The 15,806-nt window shown below is 38.0% G+C and overlaps 1 protein-coding gene across 2 annotated transcripts in view; it reads left to right on the top strand.

The window, feature by feature from the left end:
• Nucleotides 1–15,806, top strand: part of PLCE1 (phospholipase C epsilon 1) — a 125,658-nt gene that overhangs the window by 103,108 nt on the left and 6,744 nt on the right. For both annotated transcript variants that reach the window (XM_031554450.1, XM_031554449.1), the window contains 12 exons: nt 79–237; nt 390–513; nt 3,622–3,746; nt 4,423–4,540; nt 8,794–8,925; nt 10,093–10,383; nt 11,072–11,235; nt 12,131–12,392; nt 13,224–13,342; nt 13,672–13,800; nt 14,525–14,734; nt 15,742–15,806. The exon at nt 15,742–15,806 is cut by the window's right edge and continues 163 nt beyond it. In XM_031554450.1, the coding sequence (XP_031410310.1) occupies nt 79–237; nt 390–513; nt 3,622–3,746; nt 4,423–4,540; nt 8,794–8,925; nt 10,093–10,383; nt 11,072–11,235; nt 12,131–12,392; nt 13,224–13,342; nt 13,672–13,800; nt 14,525–14,734; nt 15,742–15,806 (1,898 nt within the window). The remainder of the gene's footprint in view (nt 1–78; nt 238–389; nt 514–3,621; nt 3,747–4,422; nt 4,541–8,793; nt 8,926–10,092; nt 10,384–11,071; nt 11,236–12,130; nt 12,393–13,223; nt 13,343–13,671; nt 13,801–14,524; nt 14,735–15,741) is intronic.

The raw sequence follows: 15,806 nt of genomic DNA, 5'->3' as shown, positions 1-15,806 counted from the left end.
GGCCATAAATTGCAGTAAGTTAATCTAAGGACTTGTCTTGGGATTCTTCCATAATATATCTCATTCTCAATATTTCAGAATGTATTTGGAGATAAGCTGGTGACCAAGTTTTTATTTGAGAGTGACTTTTCTGACGATCCCATGCTTCCTTCACCTGGCCAACTGAAAAGAAAAATCCTGCTTAAAAATAAGAAGCTCAAAGCCCATCAAACACCAGTGGATATATTGAAACAGAAGGTATAGTCCTTCCTGAATAGCAAGCAGTGGGACTTAACTACACTAGAAGTAATTCATTTACATTGTGTACTTTCATATAAGATGCAATCAGTGAAAAAAACTCTTATTAAAAGTACCTTCTAGTAATTTAATAGGTGGTTCTATTGTGATAGGCTCACCAGCTGGCGCATATGCAAGCACAGGCTAGCAATGGTGCTAGCAACCCCACACCTACCAATGAAGAGGAAGAAGATGAAGAGGATGAGTATGACTATGACTATGAATCTCTCTCTGATGGTAAGAATATTTCTTTCTTACAGTGCTGTTATTAGGGAACTGTAGCAATAAGACATGTAAATATTACTCTGGTTCAGGAATGATAAAGATAAGTTGATCTCACCTTGTTGGAGGAAGATATACCAAATGTCCTCATTGGCACTTTAGTGTGGTGTAGAGGACACAAGTGTTAAATCCAACCATTTGATGCTTTAACTGGGCAACATATGCTAAATTCTAGTCTTTATGGATTATTTTTATATTTATCATTAATTATGAAAAAAATGATTACCTTCACAGTTTACTCTATCTACATGCAACAATATTGTCTTTTCTAAGGAGCTGAGACACCTGAAAGCTCAAGGTTCATAACAGGTTAAGTCCTTGCATCTGCCTGATCTTAATCTAAGTTGGCATTTTAAGGAATCTTCATCTAAGGTGCAGGTTCTCCAAAACCCCATATTGTTTCTTTCTAATTCCAGATACCCCTGAAATACCTATTTTAGTTCAATTTTGTTATTTTTCATATTCATTATTTTTTTGTTATTTTAATAATTTGCCAAGAATATATTAATGTAGATCACAGTGCATTTGAAAGCTGGAAGTCATATCAAGCTCTTTGGCAAGTTAAATGCTACAACTTTGTTAGATATCTCCAGAAATGGGTCACAAAGCTGATTAAGGGACAAAAATTTACAGATGTACTTCAACGTAGATAAATTCAAGATAATAAATATACAGGAAAAAAGTAAAACTTGCTTATGTGATTCAAAGCTCTACACTCTCTGTAACCATTTGGGAGATGTTAAAAGTTGTTATAGGTTTTCTGAAATTCTCAGCTAGATGTACAGTGAGAGCCAAAAAAGCCTATAAAATAGTGTAGATCCAAAAAGATGATTACCAGGAACTGAAAACAAAGCATCTTTTTGCTGTTTTATAAAACCTCTTTGTTCCACAGCTTGAGTACTGCATCTAGTTCTTGCTTCCAGATCTCAAGGAATAAGTTAGAGATTAGGGGAAACAAGAAACTAAGTGGAACGGGCAGTGGCTCTGCAGGAATGTGAAAAAGCTGAAATTTGTCAGTTGGTGGAGAAGAGGGCTTAGGGCTGATTTGAAGAATGTTTATTAAATGATTAATTGATGGATAAAAAGGAGTACAAGACTGTTACAAGGTCTAGGAGGCTCTCAATAGAACAAGTAAATCAGTCTAAAACAGGTAAAAGAAAGTACTTTTATGCAGCTGGTAGTAAACAGTGGGAATTTGCTGCCACAGGAAATTGTGGTGACAAACAATATCAGCAGATCCAAAAAAGGATTGAACAAGCCATGGACAGGGTTTTAATCAAAAGTTGTAGCTAGAAATGTGTGGCCCAACATTCCAGATATTTAACAGTTGTGGATGTTAGGATGATTCAAGGGAAATGGACCATGCCTAGTGCTCTCTTTATACATAATACAGTATATTCTGCTGCCACTGTCAGAAACAGAATACTGTCCTAGATGAACTATTGGTCTGATACAGCTCAGCACATTCTCCTGGCTGAATTGTAAAATCATTCAGTTACTGAACCCTTAAGTCTAATGGGTACCTGTTTAAGTTCTAGGTGTCATGTTCAGGGAAGGTGTGAGGCTTAAGCACACACACTCTGCAGCACAGGACCTTCTTCTGGTTGGTCTCTTATTTGCATTACTTCCTTCTGTGCTGAATTTTTTAAAAAGGTAAACAAAAATTAATGAATGCTGGATCTGACTGTTACTGCTTGCAGGGCAGCAGTATTGTTCATGCTAATAAACATTTATGAGGCTAGTTCTGGTGCTGCCTTCAGTTGTGTTTTGCTAGAAAGTTGGTCTAGCTGGCTCTCATCAGTATTCTCATCAGAGCAGGGTGGAGAAAGCATAGATAAAATTGCTGTGAAAAACTGAGATTGCTGTTAGCATGTTTGCCAGGAAAATATTTTTAGCTGGCTGCAGTAAGTGATGGGTAAGCAGTGTTAGTTAAGAGAAGATTAGAGAAATCTGAAGGTAACAGGAGTTAGTCACAGCTCACAATACATGAAGGAATATACATGAGGCCCATTTACTGCCTTATTATGACTATTATTCTCTGGGATTTTTACTTATGCTGTTATTTTGGCAAAACTAATCTAGGTAACAGTCCATAAACTTTCTAGAAATTTTTGTTTTGATTTTCCTCACTGATACATTAGGTTTGCGTCAGGCTAATAGTTTTACAACTGACACTTAATTTTCATTTCTCTGGCTGTAAATCTTAATTTCCTTTACTCTTATTCCCTTTCTGACTCCGTTTCCCTGTAGCAGATGTCCTTAATGCTTCTCCTGCTCCTAACAGCCAGGAAGGTAAAGGCCGTTTGGTTGAGCATTTTAACTGCATGAAATCAGCACTGCATCACCAGCCTGTGAAAAACAACCATGTGAATATATGGTTTCTACCTCGTAGTAAAACTACAATCAGATTCTTTTATATGGCTTTGTTAACTGGTGAGGAAATGTTAGAGGACTGCATGTGCCACACTGGTTATGCAATGAAAGAGTATGGTCAAAGCATCAGGGATATCAGGAATAAATAAAACCATTCCTTTTGTGACAGTTTCAATATTTTGATCCAGAAAGACCAATTAGAAAGTGTAATATTCTCTGAGAAACACACAGCTCTGAAGAGGAATTCTATCGATGTAAAAAATATTTGTGTATAGTGAATGCAAGGAGAGAAAAGGCAAAAATCTCTGTACAGAGATACATACATGTTTGATGTGGTTAATTGTGTTTGGACATGAGCAATTCTTTCTTATTCAGGGGTATTTCTTGTTGTCACATCGCAAGCTTGAAGAATTAATATAAATCCATGAAATGATTTTGTTTTGAGCATTTTCTGAGCACAAAAGGATGGGCTTTAAAGAAGTGCAATATATTAACCAAAGCTCAGTATTAAAATTTTCAAGTAGAAAGCTACTACTAAAATAAAAGAGAATGCTTTGACCAGTAAATGCATCATTCTGGCATCTGGTTATTCAAATTTACAGCATTATCCACAACCACTGTTAATTCACATTAAATTTCCAGTTGAAATTTTTTTGGCTCTATGTTTATTAAAATCCCATTGATTTTTAGATAACATTCTTGACGACCGACCTGAGAATAAATTATCAAGTGATAAGCTGCAGTTTGAATATAATGAAGAGACTGCCAAAAGAATAAAGAAGGCTGATTGTGCTACTTACAGTAATAAAGGAAAGGTAGTTCTGCTTTTTCCCCCTTTCTTCTCAGCCAACTTTGATGCATAACCAGCTTCAAAAGGATTTGCACTGCTTAGGTAGCTGAGACATCAGATGGCAAATGTACTTTAATGAAAACAGATAGAAAGCATGGAAACACACCTGAGAAGATATATGAATTAAATAAAACATTCTCTATGCTGGTCAAGTAAAGTCTTTAGAGGTTATTGGACGTGCAGGTTGGCTGAAAATTATAACTGTTGGTGCTGCTGTCTGTGAAAGGTGTAATCGTAGCTAAATCCTGAGGGTTACTGGTGTGCCCAACACCAATTGCCAATTTCATCTCAGTCTTCAAATCTTTGTTTATCAAAATAACTTAATTTATTGTTTTACGATATCAAATAACCACATTTGTTTTCATTAAGTCGTCAGGCACCGAAAGCACTGCACTGCTGTGTAGTTTCTCCTGAACACAGATGTTTTTGTAAAAATTTGTAGAACCAACTCTAACGGATGTCTTTGCACACTCCCTCTTTCAGTGACAAGTATTGGCTCATAAGCCAGAGATCTGTTAGGCAAAGACAGCAACCCACATTGAAAGAATGAGATTAATTATTTTAAAGACATAAGTAAGATATGCTAGAGTACTTTCATATTCAGTAATTTTGTTATTTATGTTATTGGAATTGTCACTTAGGTTTACGACATGGAACTGGGGGAAGAATTCTATCTTCCACAAAACAAGAAGGAAAGCCGACAGATAGCCCCAGAGCTATCAGATCTTGTCATTTACTGTCAAGCTGTGAAGTTCCCAGGTAAGTAGACTTCTGTTTTATTACCTTAAACTTTGTTTCTTTGAGATATTGTGTAGATGTTTTCAATTGGTCAGTACAAGTATCTTCACGTTTAAGAAGCTGAGGATCTTTTTCTTGATGATTTGTTAGACTGTTTAATCAAAGTTTTATATATAAATCCATCATGGGAAAACATATTGTTTGCCATAATAAAACACTGACAAAATTGAAATTTCTCAGTCTTCACAACTTAGGCAACTGCTTCTTTCTTTCAGGAGGGATGAAACAAAACTTTGTCATAACAACTCTGAATTTCCATATAAAAAAGCACAAAACTCAGAAGGAAAATATTTCTGAAACTTTCCAGGAAGACTTTGTCACGTTTCTTAAAGTGATGTCATTTTACTGTGTTTCATTTTTACCTGCAGCCTGCATTTTCATTTCTTTCCTAAGTGCAGAGGAGGGGAGCTGTTTGTGGGGGTAATGCTGAAAGTTCAAAGCTTCTGAAATCACTTACTTTTTCCAGCATCTGGGCTGGTAATTCAGGAAGAAGAAAAACAAAATGGCCCTTTCATGGCGTGGGTGAGGATAGCTGAATGCACATTCACTCACAGATTCCTTATGGAAAGGGTTAAGAAAATAAGGTTTTATTTGTATAGCAAGAGGGAAGAGAGGAACTGGAGAGTAGATTACTGATAGTTACTGGTTCATTGAATCACTGATTCTATAAAACATGAAGTTTGGTATATTTTGGCTCATACTTTTTTGTACATAAATTCTTTTAAATTGAGATTTTATTGTTTATTGATATGTTTAATGTTTTGAATGAAAAATCTACTTTTTAATAGAATCGTTCTGTGTGGAAAAGTTAGCAATTCTGCCAAATCATGACCTTATACAAATAGAACTATAATCAGATTAGAGAAGCTAGCCAAACATAAAATAGTGTCAAATAGGCAAGATAAACATGCTGAAAAATGGAGAGGCATTCCTTTATTATCTTTTATAAGTGTAAGACTTGTAGGTGTTACTTGTAACAATAATAACTCCTAAAAATTCAAATTTGATACTCATTACATAAATCTCCAACCTTTCAAATAAAATATTTTCTTTTAAAGAATGATATTTAAGATTAAGCAGAGGTAGTTCCAAACATTTTGACACTCAAAGAAGTTATGGTGATCTGTGATATCTTTATAACGTTTTAGGTTTTTTCAGTTAGAAAAGAAATGTTTTCCATATGAGATTTCCTCTTCTTGCTTTAAAGGGCACGTGAATCGGGGAAAAATAAGTTCCATTCACAGATGAACGTATGAAGCTATATAAATTAGTTTTCCAACAAACTCATGTATTTTTTCCTCCTTTGAGACAAATACTGCCTTCTCTGCAACTCGTGCAGACATTATGACCACTGCACTGCTAATTGCTCATCTGGAGGTCACAAATATGGTACATGCCACTGTTCTGCTGTTCTATCTCCATATTGTCCGTTAGTGACAGCAAGGCTGGTAGATCCATGATTATGTAGTTCTGTTGACTAGTTTTCTTCCCCAACTCAGAAAATGTAAGACTTTCGGAGGCAGTGAGGGAACAGTCAGTGGCTGATAATAATGTGCATACTTCATTTCTCCTGTCACCATGTACTTCTGTTTTGTGTTCACAATTGTCTGTGTCTCTGAAGGTCGCTCATTGATTTGTGATTATAAAACAAGACAACAAGACAAGGACCATTCTCTTCATTTAGCCTTGCCTACTGAGTAACACAGACTTTCAGCCAGCTTCTTGGTTGAAACAGAATTCATCATGTAGCGAAAAAATACCTTTATTTTTCATTAAACCTCTAGTAAGGAGGTACACACCACTGTCTTTTTGTGTCAGTGGTATTTGGCCCTTATGGTCCTTATTTAACTTCAATTTCAGTCTGTTGGATACCATTGTAGCATCATCTGTGAGAATGAAGGTTTGTTCTTTTAGGTCACCAAAGATAAAGGCAGTTAAGCATGCTGAGCACAATGCTACTATAACTCACTCGCACTTGGCCTGTTGGCTTGATGCTGAGGATCCTCATACAATGAGTAGGGAAAGATAAGTACATAAAAACAGGATCAGCACAACTAAGTGCATTGAGCAGGAAGGCACTTAAGCAAAACATCGTAAATTCAGTTACCAGCTCACTGTACCAGGCTATCTACCAGTATGGTATAAGTAATTTTAATAGAAATTAAGGTTAATGTAAAAAAAAAAAAAAAAGTACCGAAAAGAAGTACTGTTAATTATTTTCAGGGCCTGCAAACGTGCTGCTGATCAGAAAGAAGTTTGTGGTGAGGCAGTGACAGTTGCAGTTTGACCAGCATGTTTAGAATAAGAAAGATGGGAGTTTGCCGCCTTAGGATTCGAACTCTCAAAGTGGTAAAGCAATAAGCTAATGTCTAATGAGAGCCTGGCACTAAATTATCTAACCTAAAGGATATGGTGTAGTGGTTGAGGGGAGATATGAAAGATTTGTGCTGTCCTTCTTGTAGAATGGTGGGCTGTAAGCTGGTCCTGCTTAGACCACAGAGTTGGGCCAGATGACTTCCTGGTCCTTTCCAACCTCCATTATGCTGTGAATTTATGATTCTATGTATAGGTGATATTTTGGAGCTCAGTTTAAATTGGAGTGAAATATGGAGCTTGCCTCTGGGAGAAGGTCTGTCACTTGCAAAGCATGCCCACGGAAAAGACTAAAAAGAAAACTCCCGGCTGCAGTCTACCCTGTGGCCATCACATATGGTTCAGCTAACCTTGGTGTTTTGCATTGCAGTCTCTGGTGATTTATGAGGTTAGTCTGTTTCCTCAGTGACTGTCTCCACAACAGGATTTTGAAACCTGGATCCTGCTTGCCAAATCCATTTGATCCATTGAAAACTGGGATTAAATCATTCTGGAAGCACATAGTACATAACTCCTTGTTCTTTTAGTCACTCCATATTCCTTGATCTCAGCTTCTACCATCTTCTATTGTTTATGTGTATGCTTTGGCCCAAAGAGACATTAAGTCTCCAGCACTGAAAACATTTATGCATGTACTAAATTTTACTAACCCAAGGCAGTTACATTGAAACTATCAGCATAATTTTACGAACTACATGTAGACATGCTGTAAAGATTGAGACCTGAAAATTTACAGCTGTGGACTTGACTTCAGCAGAACGGAGACCAATGCATTCTCTTTGTGATTTATATTTGTAGATGAAACATTGGTATATAGCCAGACTTTAGGCAGGTGTGAATTGATGGGAGAACATGAGGGTTGTTTCCTGAGTCACCATTAGGCAAATAATAGTGTACTTGCTTTGTTATATTTTATATCATAAGTACAGCATGGGTCTCTATGCACAACTTGTGTGTTTGGGTGTGTGTGTCAGAATGAGTATCATTTTGATTTAGATTTTAATTTTGGTCTGCCATGAGTTCTCTCAAAGTCAGCAGAAAGAAAATGACCTCAAGGGGAGTGCAGTCTGTTTACTTCACTGGGATTTCAATTATGATTTTAATGATTATTTTGCTGGAATGCATATACTTGAATAATAGCTATAATAGAGCTTTCCAGTTCCACTTCTAGTACGTATTGGCCATTAAATGCCTAATGGATTTCACACATCTACCACATTTCTCATCACTGAAATACAAATTCTAAACAGAAGATAACTCTGAAAACACCCTGAAGTTAAACTGTTCAAACAACAGCACTTAGTGCTTTTCCATCACATTGTATCTTTAAATAATATTATGTATTTATTTAATTGTATAGGTCCCATATCCTAGACAAATCCTATAATGTTCAATACTGTATGGCTTTTTTGCTTCTGTAGAAAGGATATTTTTTTGAAATTTCTGTTAGGATGAATATATTGGAATCATTATTGCAGAATTTTTTAGTATTAATTAGGATCACTCAGTAATTTGGGACAGAGTCAGTACTTTCCTCAAGTCAAAAAGTAAAACGAAGAAAAGTTGCATCCCTGAGATGTATCTGTACATCTGTATTGCTTCATATATGTTCTATAAACATTATGTATATAAACATATATACTATACGCTTATATAGTATGTAAAGGCATGTATATATCTGAGGATGTTAAAATTAAATGATGGAGAAAAACACACAGCTTGTCCTGTGTACTATATTACAGGAGTATTCGTGGCTCAAAAATTATGTGAAATATGATGGAAAATGTCATGCCCTCTTGGTCATGTTTTTTGGCTCATTTATGTTACATTTATGGGAACAGGCTTGTCAACTCTAAACCCATCTGGCTCTAGCAGAGGAAAAGAAAGAAAAAGCAGGAAGTCCATTTTTGGCAACAATCCTGGTAGACTGAGCCCTGGGGAGTCAGCTACTCTTGCCAAAGCATCTGGAAAAGGTAAAGTTAGCATCTTTCAGCAGTCACGTGAAATGGCTGTACCAGACCAAGTTGTTAAAGATCAAATACTTAACAATGTGTGAGATATTGAACTTCGAAGTGGTTTTTTTGTTATTGCAGCAGCTATGGCAGTAACACTGTTACAAAAAGTGTTGAGTGCATAGTAGTGGAATGTGAGAACAGAAAAATAAAGACCCTAACTTATAAGCAATTCAAAACCAACACGCTTTTTAAGTGAAATGTCTTAAAGTTTATGTTCTAAAAGATACAAATTAATATATTTTTAAGTTCAAATAGAAGGCAGAACTATTGTGCTGGATCCTGAAAAGGATTTTTAGCGTCTGTAGTAGGATTTCATTGTCAAAATATAGCCAAATCCTAATGTGTGATGGTGCAAACTCCTGAGTTACACCTTGAAAATACTTTGACTCCACAGGACCTTCAATTTGTGAAGTTGGGAATTGTACTCTTGCACGTGAACAGATGTAAAGAAATACAAAGGAAAGTACAGAAAAGGCCCTGGAGCAGGGATGAGCCCAGATCCCTGTCTTTCAGTACAGCACTCTCGACAGAAAGTTGTACCCTTTCTTGCACTCATTTTCTGACTCTTGCTTTTCTTCCAGCCCAAGGGCCTGGCTGCAGCAAACACAGTTAGTTCCCTCCCAGAAGCTAGTGATCTAAAAACGAAGAACTCTAGTGTCTAATTCTTAAGCATTTTGCTGCATTTGTCCCCTAACTCTTATGGCACTCTATAGACTGCCTGTTCAGAAACTAAGCAGATGGCTTTCAATCTTGCCTCTCTTCCTAATGTAAAATGTATGAATGAGAAGAATGGCATAGTGTATCCCAGAAGGCCCTACAACTGGGTGAGTATGTAAGAGTTTGGGATGCAAATCTATAGATGCCAACACTACAGCCATGAGTTTGGACTTTAGTACCCTAAGTACTAAATTACAGTATCATTCCAGCACTTAAACATTATGTTTCTTCTCATGGAATGCTCTTACTCTATAAGGAATTTGATGTTTATACTGAATGGTATCATTTTCCAGGATCATCTTTTTTCTAAGATAACCATGGTACAAACACACGATTCACTAGAAAACATTGGATTCTTGGAGTCTCTGGATCTGCAGCCATGACTTGAGGGTACTGTTTACTTTCCAGGTCCTTTTGATGTGATGCGGCAGACGTGGGAAGACCCTTCCTCTCCTTTTAACTCTCCAGCTTCTCTCAGTGCTATCATAAGGACGCCCAAGTGCTATCACATTTCCTCCCTGAACGAGAACGCGGCCAAACGGCTGTGCCGGCGGTACTCCCAGAAGCTGATCCAGCACACCACCTGCCAGCTCCTGCGGACGTACCCTGCTGCCACGCGCATCGACTCGTCCAATCCCCATCCACTCATCTTCTGGCTCCATGGCGTGCAACTCGTGGCTCTTAACTACCAGACAGACGGTATGAGTCAGGAACATGCAATTCTATGATTCTGTGGTTCTAATTTTTATGCATTTTACACATGAACTAAGTCCTTAAACTACAAAATAGCATTTGACCTGATTGACAGTGGCAGTCTAATTTTTAAGAGCAGCAATCCTTGGGTTTAGGAACTTCTATGGTGATGGAGGCAGATCTGTCTTCCAAAGCCACAGAAGCACCTGGCCCAGCAACAACTTCAGGCGGCTGTTATCTTCTGTAAATTCAAGTATAAAAATGTACTGAACTGTTTGTACTAGAAGTGCTGGTTGCTAGTTAATTGTTGCTCAGAACTTTTTTTTTTCCTCTCCTATATTGTATTCCCTCACCTTTTCAAAGGAGGGATCATCAGCTGAACAGCTGATGCTTTTTCATTCTACAGTTCATGGCAGATATCTAAATACTTCTCACAGAATAAATATGCAGGTCCTACAGTTGGATGAAGACATTAGAAAAAGAAAGAAGAGAATGAACTATTCTTATAGTTTTGTATAGTTAAGTATTGGATAAATCAGGTACATATACTACAGCTTTCTCTGAAAACCAATCCTGAATTGATTGTACACAACTAAAATTCAAAACCAGATACTTAAAGCATGTCACTGTCTTGCAGTTCTTTTTTCCACTGTACCATAGCTTTGTCTCAGTGCTGGCTGCCTTACTTTCACAGATCTTCCCCTGCAACTCAATGCAGCGATGTTTGAGGCTAATGGTGGCTGTGGATATGTTCTGAAACCTCCTGTTCTATGGGATAAGAATTGTTCAATGTACCAGCAATTTTGTCCACTAGAAAGAGATCTTGATAATAAGGAGCCAGCTATATATTCTTTAACAGTAAGTACATTAAAAGGGAATTTCATGCAGCTGGATAGACTGAAATAGGCAATGTTTGGCTGCACTCTTAAGCCAGCATTACAGACTTTTGTGTGAACATTTAATTGTTGTATCTACTTCTGAAGGATAATTTAACTAAAAGAAATTGGAGAGGGAAGAAGCAAACGGTCATCTTCATTTCATTTTATTGACAGCTTTGTATCCATAGTTACTTTCTCTGTTTTCTTCACAACCTTTGTCGAAATCCAGTCTTGAAAACATCTTTTCTGCCACTGCACAACTGTGTGTACTTACATATAGGGCCAGGATGTTTCAGGTCTGTGAACATGTGAGAAGCTACACAAAAAGTCATTATGAAAAACCATACTGAATATTAAAAAAGATATTTTCGAATAAGTAATATAATCAGATGTATTATTCTTGGATTGGTGGCAAAAATTGGTATTCCCTTCAGGAAATGCTGCATAAAATTGAGGTTCATAAGAACCAAAGGTCTTTCAGCCAGGATGACTGCAAACCTAATGCTTCTGTTGTGCGCATCAAAGCGAGGCAGAGGTCAGTGCCATCACCCCAGAGTAACTGCGAAGAAAATTTGATCCCTTTTGACTGTGTTACTGGGACATTCCTTCTGGATTAACTTTCAAATGCCTCGAGTGGTTGCACTCATGATATGCAGTATATTTTTTTCAGAGGAAAGATACTGTAGCAATGGCATGTGGGGTTTAAGCAGTGCTGAAGTTAGAGCCATGGAAATGACAAAAGTAGGGGGGCACTGAAATTAAATCCACCGGTTAGCAAACCACACTTAGGGCTGTGATTGAAAACAATGTTTAGCTCAAAATTGTGGCAGAAAAGAATGACTGCTAATTCACACATCTGTACTCCTCGGCTTCAGATCGTGTCTGGGCAGAACGTGTGCCCCAGCAACAGTACAGGAAGTCCCTGCATCGAAATCGATGTGCTCGGGATGCCCCTGGACAGCTGCCATTTCCGGACCAAACCCATTCATCGCAACACGCTCAACCCAATGTGGAACGAGCAGTTTCTTTTCCGGGTTCATTTTGAAGATTTGGTCTTTCTTCGGTTTGCAGTTGTTGAAAATAACAGTTCAGCTATAACGGCTCAGAGAATCATTCCACTGAAAGCTCTGAAAAGAGGTAAAATGGTCTGTAGTAACATCCTATGCCAAAATTGTTCATCAGATTCCTGGACTAAATCCTGCCGGAGGGATATTTTTAATCAGCTGGTTGCATTCTTCGGGAGGAGACAGGGAACAAATACCAGGCAGCATGCTTTACCCCAGCAGTGTGATGCTGGTCTGATGCTCCTGTGGAGCTGGCAGCTGCCCCAGGGGCTTGACTCAGCTCAGCACTTACTGCTCCCTTAGGAAGACCAGAATGGTTTCTCTCCATTGTTTGCCCTCTGCCAAAGAAACTGCTCTAACTAGTGGTCATTGGGGCAGAGGTGAATCTTCACCACTTCCATTGGAGATGTGAAATAAAGGTGAACAAAGGCGAGTGAAAATCTAAACAGCACTAGTAATTCTGTGACACCTGGGGAGGGTTTCCATGATGCCAACAGCTCTTCAGCAGAATGGTAGACATAGTTCTGAGTTTACTTCATGCCTCTGTAATACAACAGGACAGTCTTAGCATAGAAGGACAGGTGGCCACAGATACATACACATTTCCCTGGGAGACTGTCTTTGCTTCATTTATATGCTAATATTTATTAGCTTTTTCATGTATGAATATATTGAACGTTACAGCAGCGTAAGGGTAGACAGCTGTATTTGTCATTCAGACTTCATAGCATTTGGATTACACTGTTTTACAGACAAGAGTATCAATGCATTGTTTTTCCAGTGTTTTAAATTCTGTAGATAAAGCAAATACTAGCTAAAAATGCAGCAAACCTGAGTTTGCAGTTTGTGAGACTTATGTCCCACAGTGTGGTAAAGTACTTAGGAAAAGCTGTTTTCTCTTTAGGCTACAGACATGTCCAGCTCCATAACCTGCACAATGAGGCACTGGAAATCTCTAGTTTGTTCATAAACAGTCGGAGGATGGAAGAAAGTCCCTCTGGAAACACTGTGCCTGCATCTGTAGTAAGTTAATTATTTTTTGTGAATGCTATGTATTTTTATCTTAATGTCTGCTATGGTCTTGAGACTTCTACGAACAGTTGCTCAAAGATATTTCACCTAAACCTGCACATTTTTTTAGAATGACTAATTCTTCTGAGCAATAGTGAAAGTGAGTAGGGTTATCCCACTGGAGGAAGGATAAAGCTTTTTTTAATTTATTTATTTTAAATTCCTTGTTCTGTAGTGTAAAAGCCATGCCTTAGCTGAATAGCCTTGCTTGGTTGAGTTCTTTACAATTTGTCTATGTTTTAATGCAACATAAAGCATTCAGTAACCTATTCTCTTAACAGTTGTTTAGTTCAGGCGAAAGAAAAGCCTCTGTGCCTTACAAAGTGACAATCCATGGAATTCCAGGCCCAGAGCCCTTCACTGTTTTTAACATCAGTGGAGGGACTACGGCTGCACAGCTTCTCCATCAGGTGAGTGCCCGCTGCTCTGTAGGCTCTGCTGCATCAACCCATGCTGACTTCATTCCGGCTGTTTGTCTCCATTAATTTTTTGCATGCAGAAGCAATACAGCAAGGAGTTGCTTTAGAAATGTATTGATGTGGGATTAATTGCATTGGAAATACAGAAGTACGTGTGTTTATTTTTTCCAAATCCTGACTTCTCTTCTTGGAAAGGGTTTTTAAACATAGAACATACTCCCTATTAGTATTGTAATATTTGGGCATCTGAGAAGAACAGTCTGTGTGACCAACAGCCAGAGGGCTATCCTTAGAACAAGGCAAACTTCACTGCACAACTCCTTGAATCTGAGCATCACAGGAATAGAGAGTAAAAGGGCTGTGTTTGTGAGGAGAAAAAGCAGTTAGCAGGGCTGTTATCGCAGCAGTGGGAAAGGACTGTGCTGTCCTGGGATGCTGCATTTGTTGTCTGGCCTGCCCAACAGGACAGAAATGAGCTGAAACAGGACAGCCTTGCCTGGAATAGCTGAGCTGCCTGGCAGGCCTGAAGAGAACAGTGCATTACCCTGGCATGAAATAACTGCATAAGGAAGAACACATCGGAAGTCATGCCCACACTATCAGAATAGTTACTGATTCTTAAAGTTTCTTCATTCATATTCATTTATAGCTACTAATTATGCAGTGTTTATATTTAGCATTCTAATTGCTGTGTGTTTATTGCGGTCTGTCTCAGCTCTTGGAGACCACAAAAAGCACTGAGTCATGTGCTGCAGACTACTTTCTGATGGAAGAGAAAAGTTTTTTATCTAAAGAAAAGAGTGAATGCAGAAAACCACCATTCCAGAGGGTAATTGGTCCTGAAGAAGGGCTTGTGCAGCTCTTGAACAGTTGGTTCCCAGAAGAAGGATATGTTGGAAGAATCATCTTTAAAACCCGAGAGGAAGTAAGTCTGTTTTAGATAAACTGTTATTTACAGAGGTAACTAAAAATGGCCTAGGAGCAGGAAACAAAAGGATGCAGTATTTGATTCACTACTTGGCAAGCAGTGTCACTGAAAACAAAGCATAGCTCTGCACAAGCACGAGACTTCATGCACCTGTCAGTATGTACACCTCTGCAGCACTAACAGCAGCTCTGTGACTCAGAATTCCTCTACTGTTTTGACTGATTATAGTTCTAATTTAATGTACGTTGAGATTTTAACATGATAAGAAATGAATATAAAGAAAGACAGTTAATACCAAGGATGGTAGGTAACAGAACTCCAGACTACAATTACCAATCAGTTTATGTATCAGCAGCTTTTTTAGTAGTTGTTCTGAAAACTAGAAAGGGTTTTACTTCTGAAGAACTTTAAAAACCTTGAAGGATGATGAAATTTTCAACGGTAGCCTAAAACAATGAGATACTTCATGTCTTTTAATTTAAACTAGGAAGGTGCAGTCATTTCCTTAGTTTAAACAATGGGTATGGATGGTAGTGCTTTATATTACACAAGTCAGTATTTTGTTTTTCTTTCTTTCTAATATTTGGAGCCAAGATAATAAGTAGAAGTTTGTGCAGTTAGCAACCTACTTCATTCAGCTGACTGCTGCACTTTGTGAGCGTGTGTAACCACAAACATGTCACTGCTGAGCTGCATTCCTTCGGAAAACATAGGTGAAAATCTGTCTTAGTTGGATGGAAGCAATGCTGTGGGTTTGCCCAGTGATGTTAGAGCACAGCATGAGCTGTAAATGGAAAGGTGTTAAAGAAAGATACACTGATTTTAGGAACACGGCTGTATACGTTGTAAGCAATATTGGCTTGTCAAAACTATTTTGTATGGAGCAATTGCATTTAATGAAATAGGGCCACAACAGTGTCCGATTTTCAAGTGATGAAAACTTTCTATGACCACTGCTTTGAGTTACACTCTGCAGTAGCTGAATTTGGCTCTCTTTTTTTCAGAATTTAAATGAGAGAAACGTCTTTCAAGAAGCAAAGGAAGATGCAGCCATCACCTCAGAGGATGA

The sequence above is a fragment of the Meleagris gallopavo genome, chromosome 8, assembly GCF_000146605.3.
Source record: "Meleagris gallopavo isolate NT-WF06-2002-E0010 breed Aviagen turkey brand Nicholas breeding stock chromosome 8, Turkey_5.1, whole genome shotgun sequence".
NCBI lineage: Eukaryota > Metazoa > Chordata > Aves > Galliformes > Phasianidae > Meleagris > Meleagris gallopavo.
Note: the sequence above shows the minus strand (reverse complement) of the source record. Positions and strands in the feature narration are given on the sequence as shown.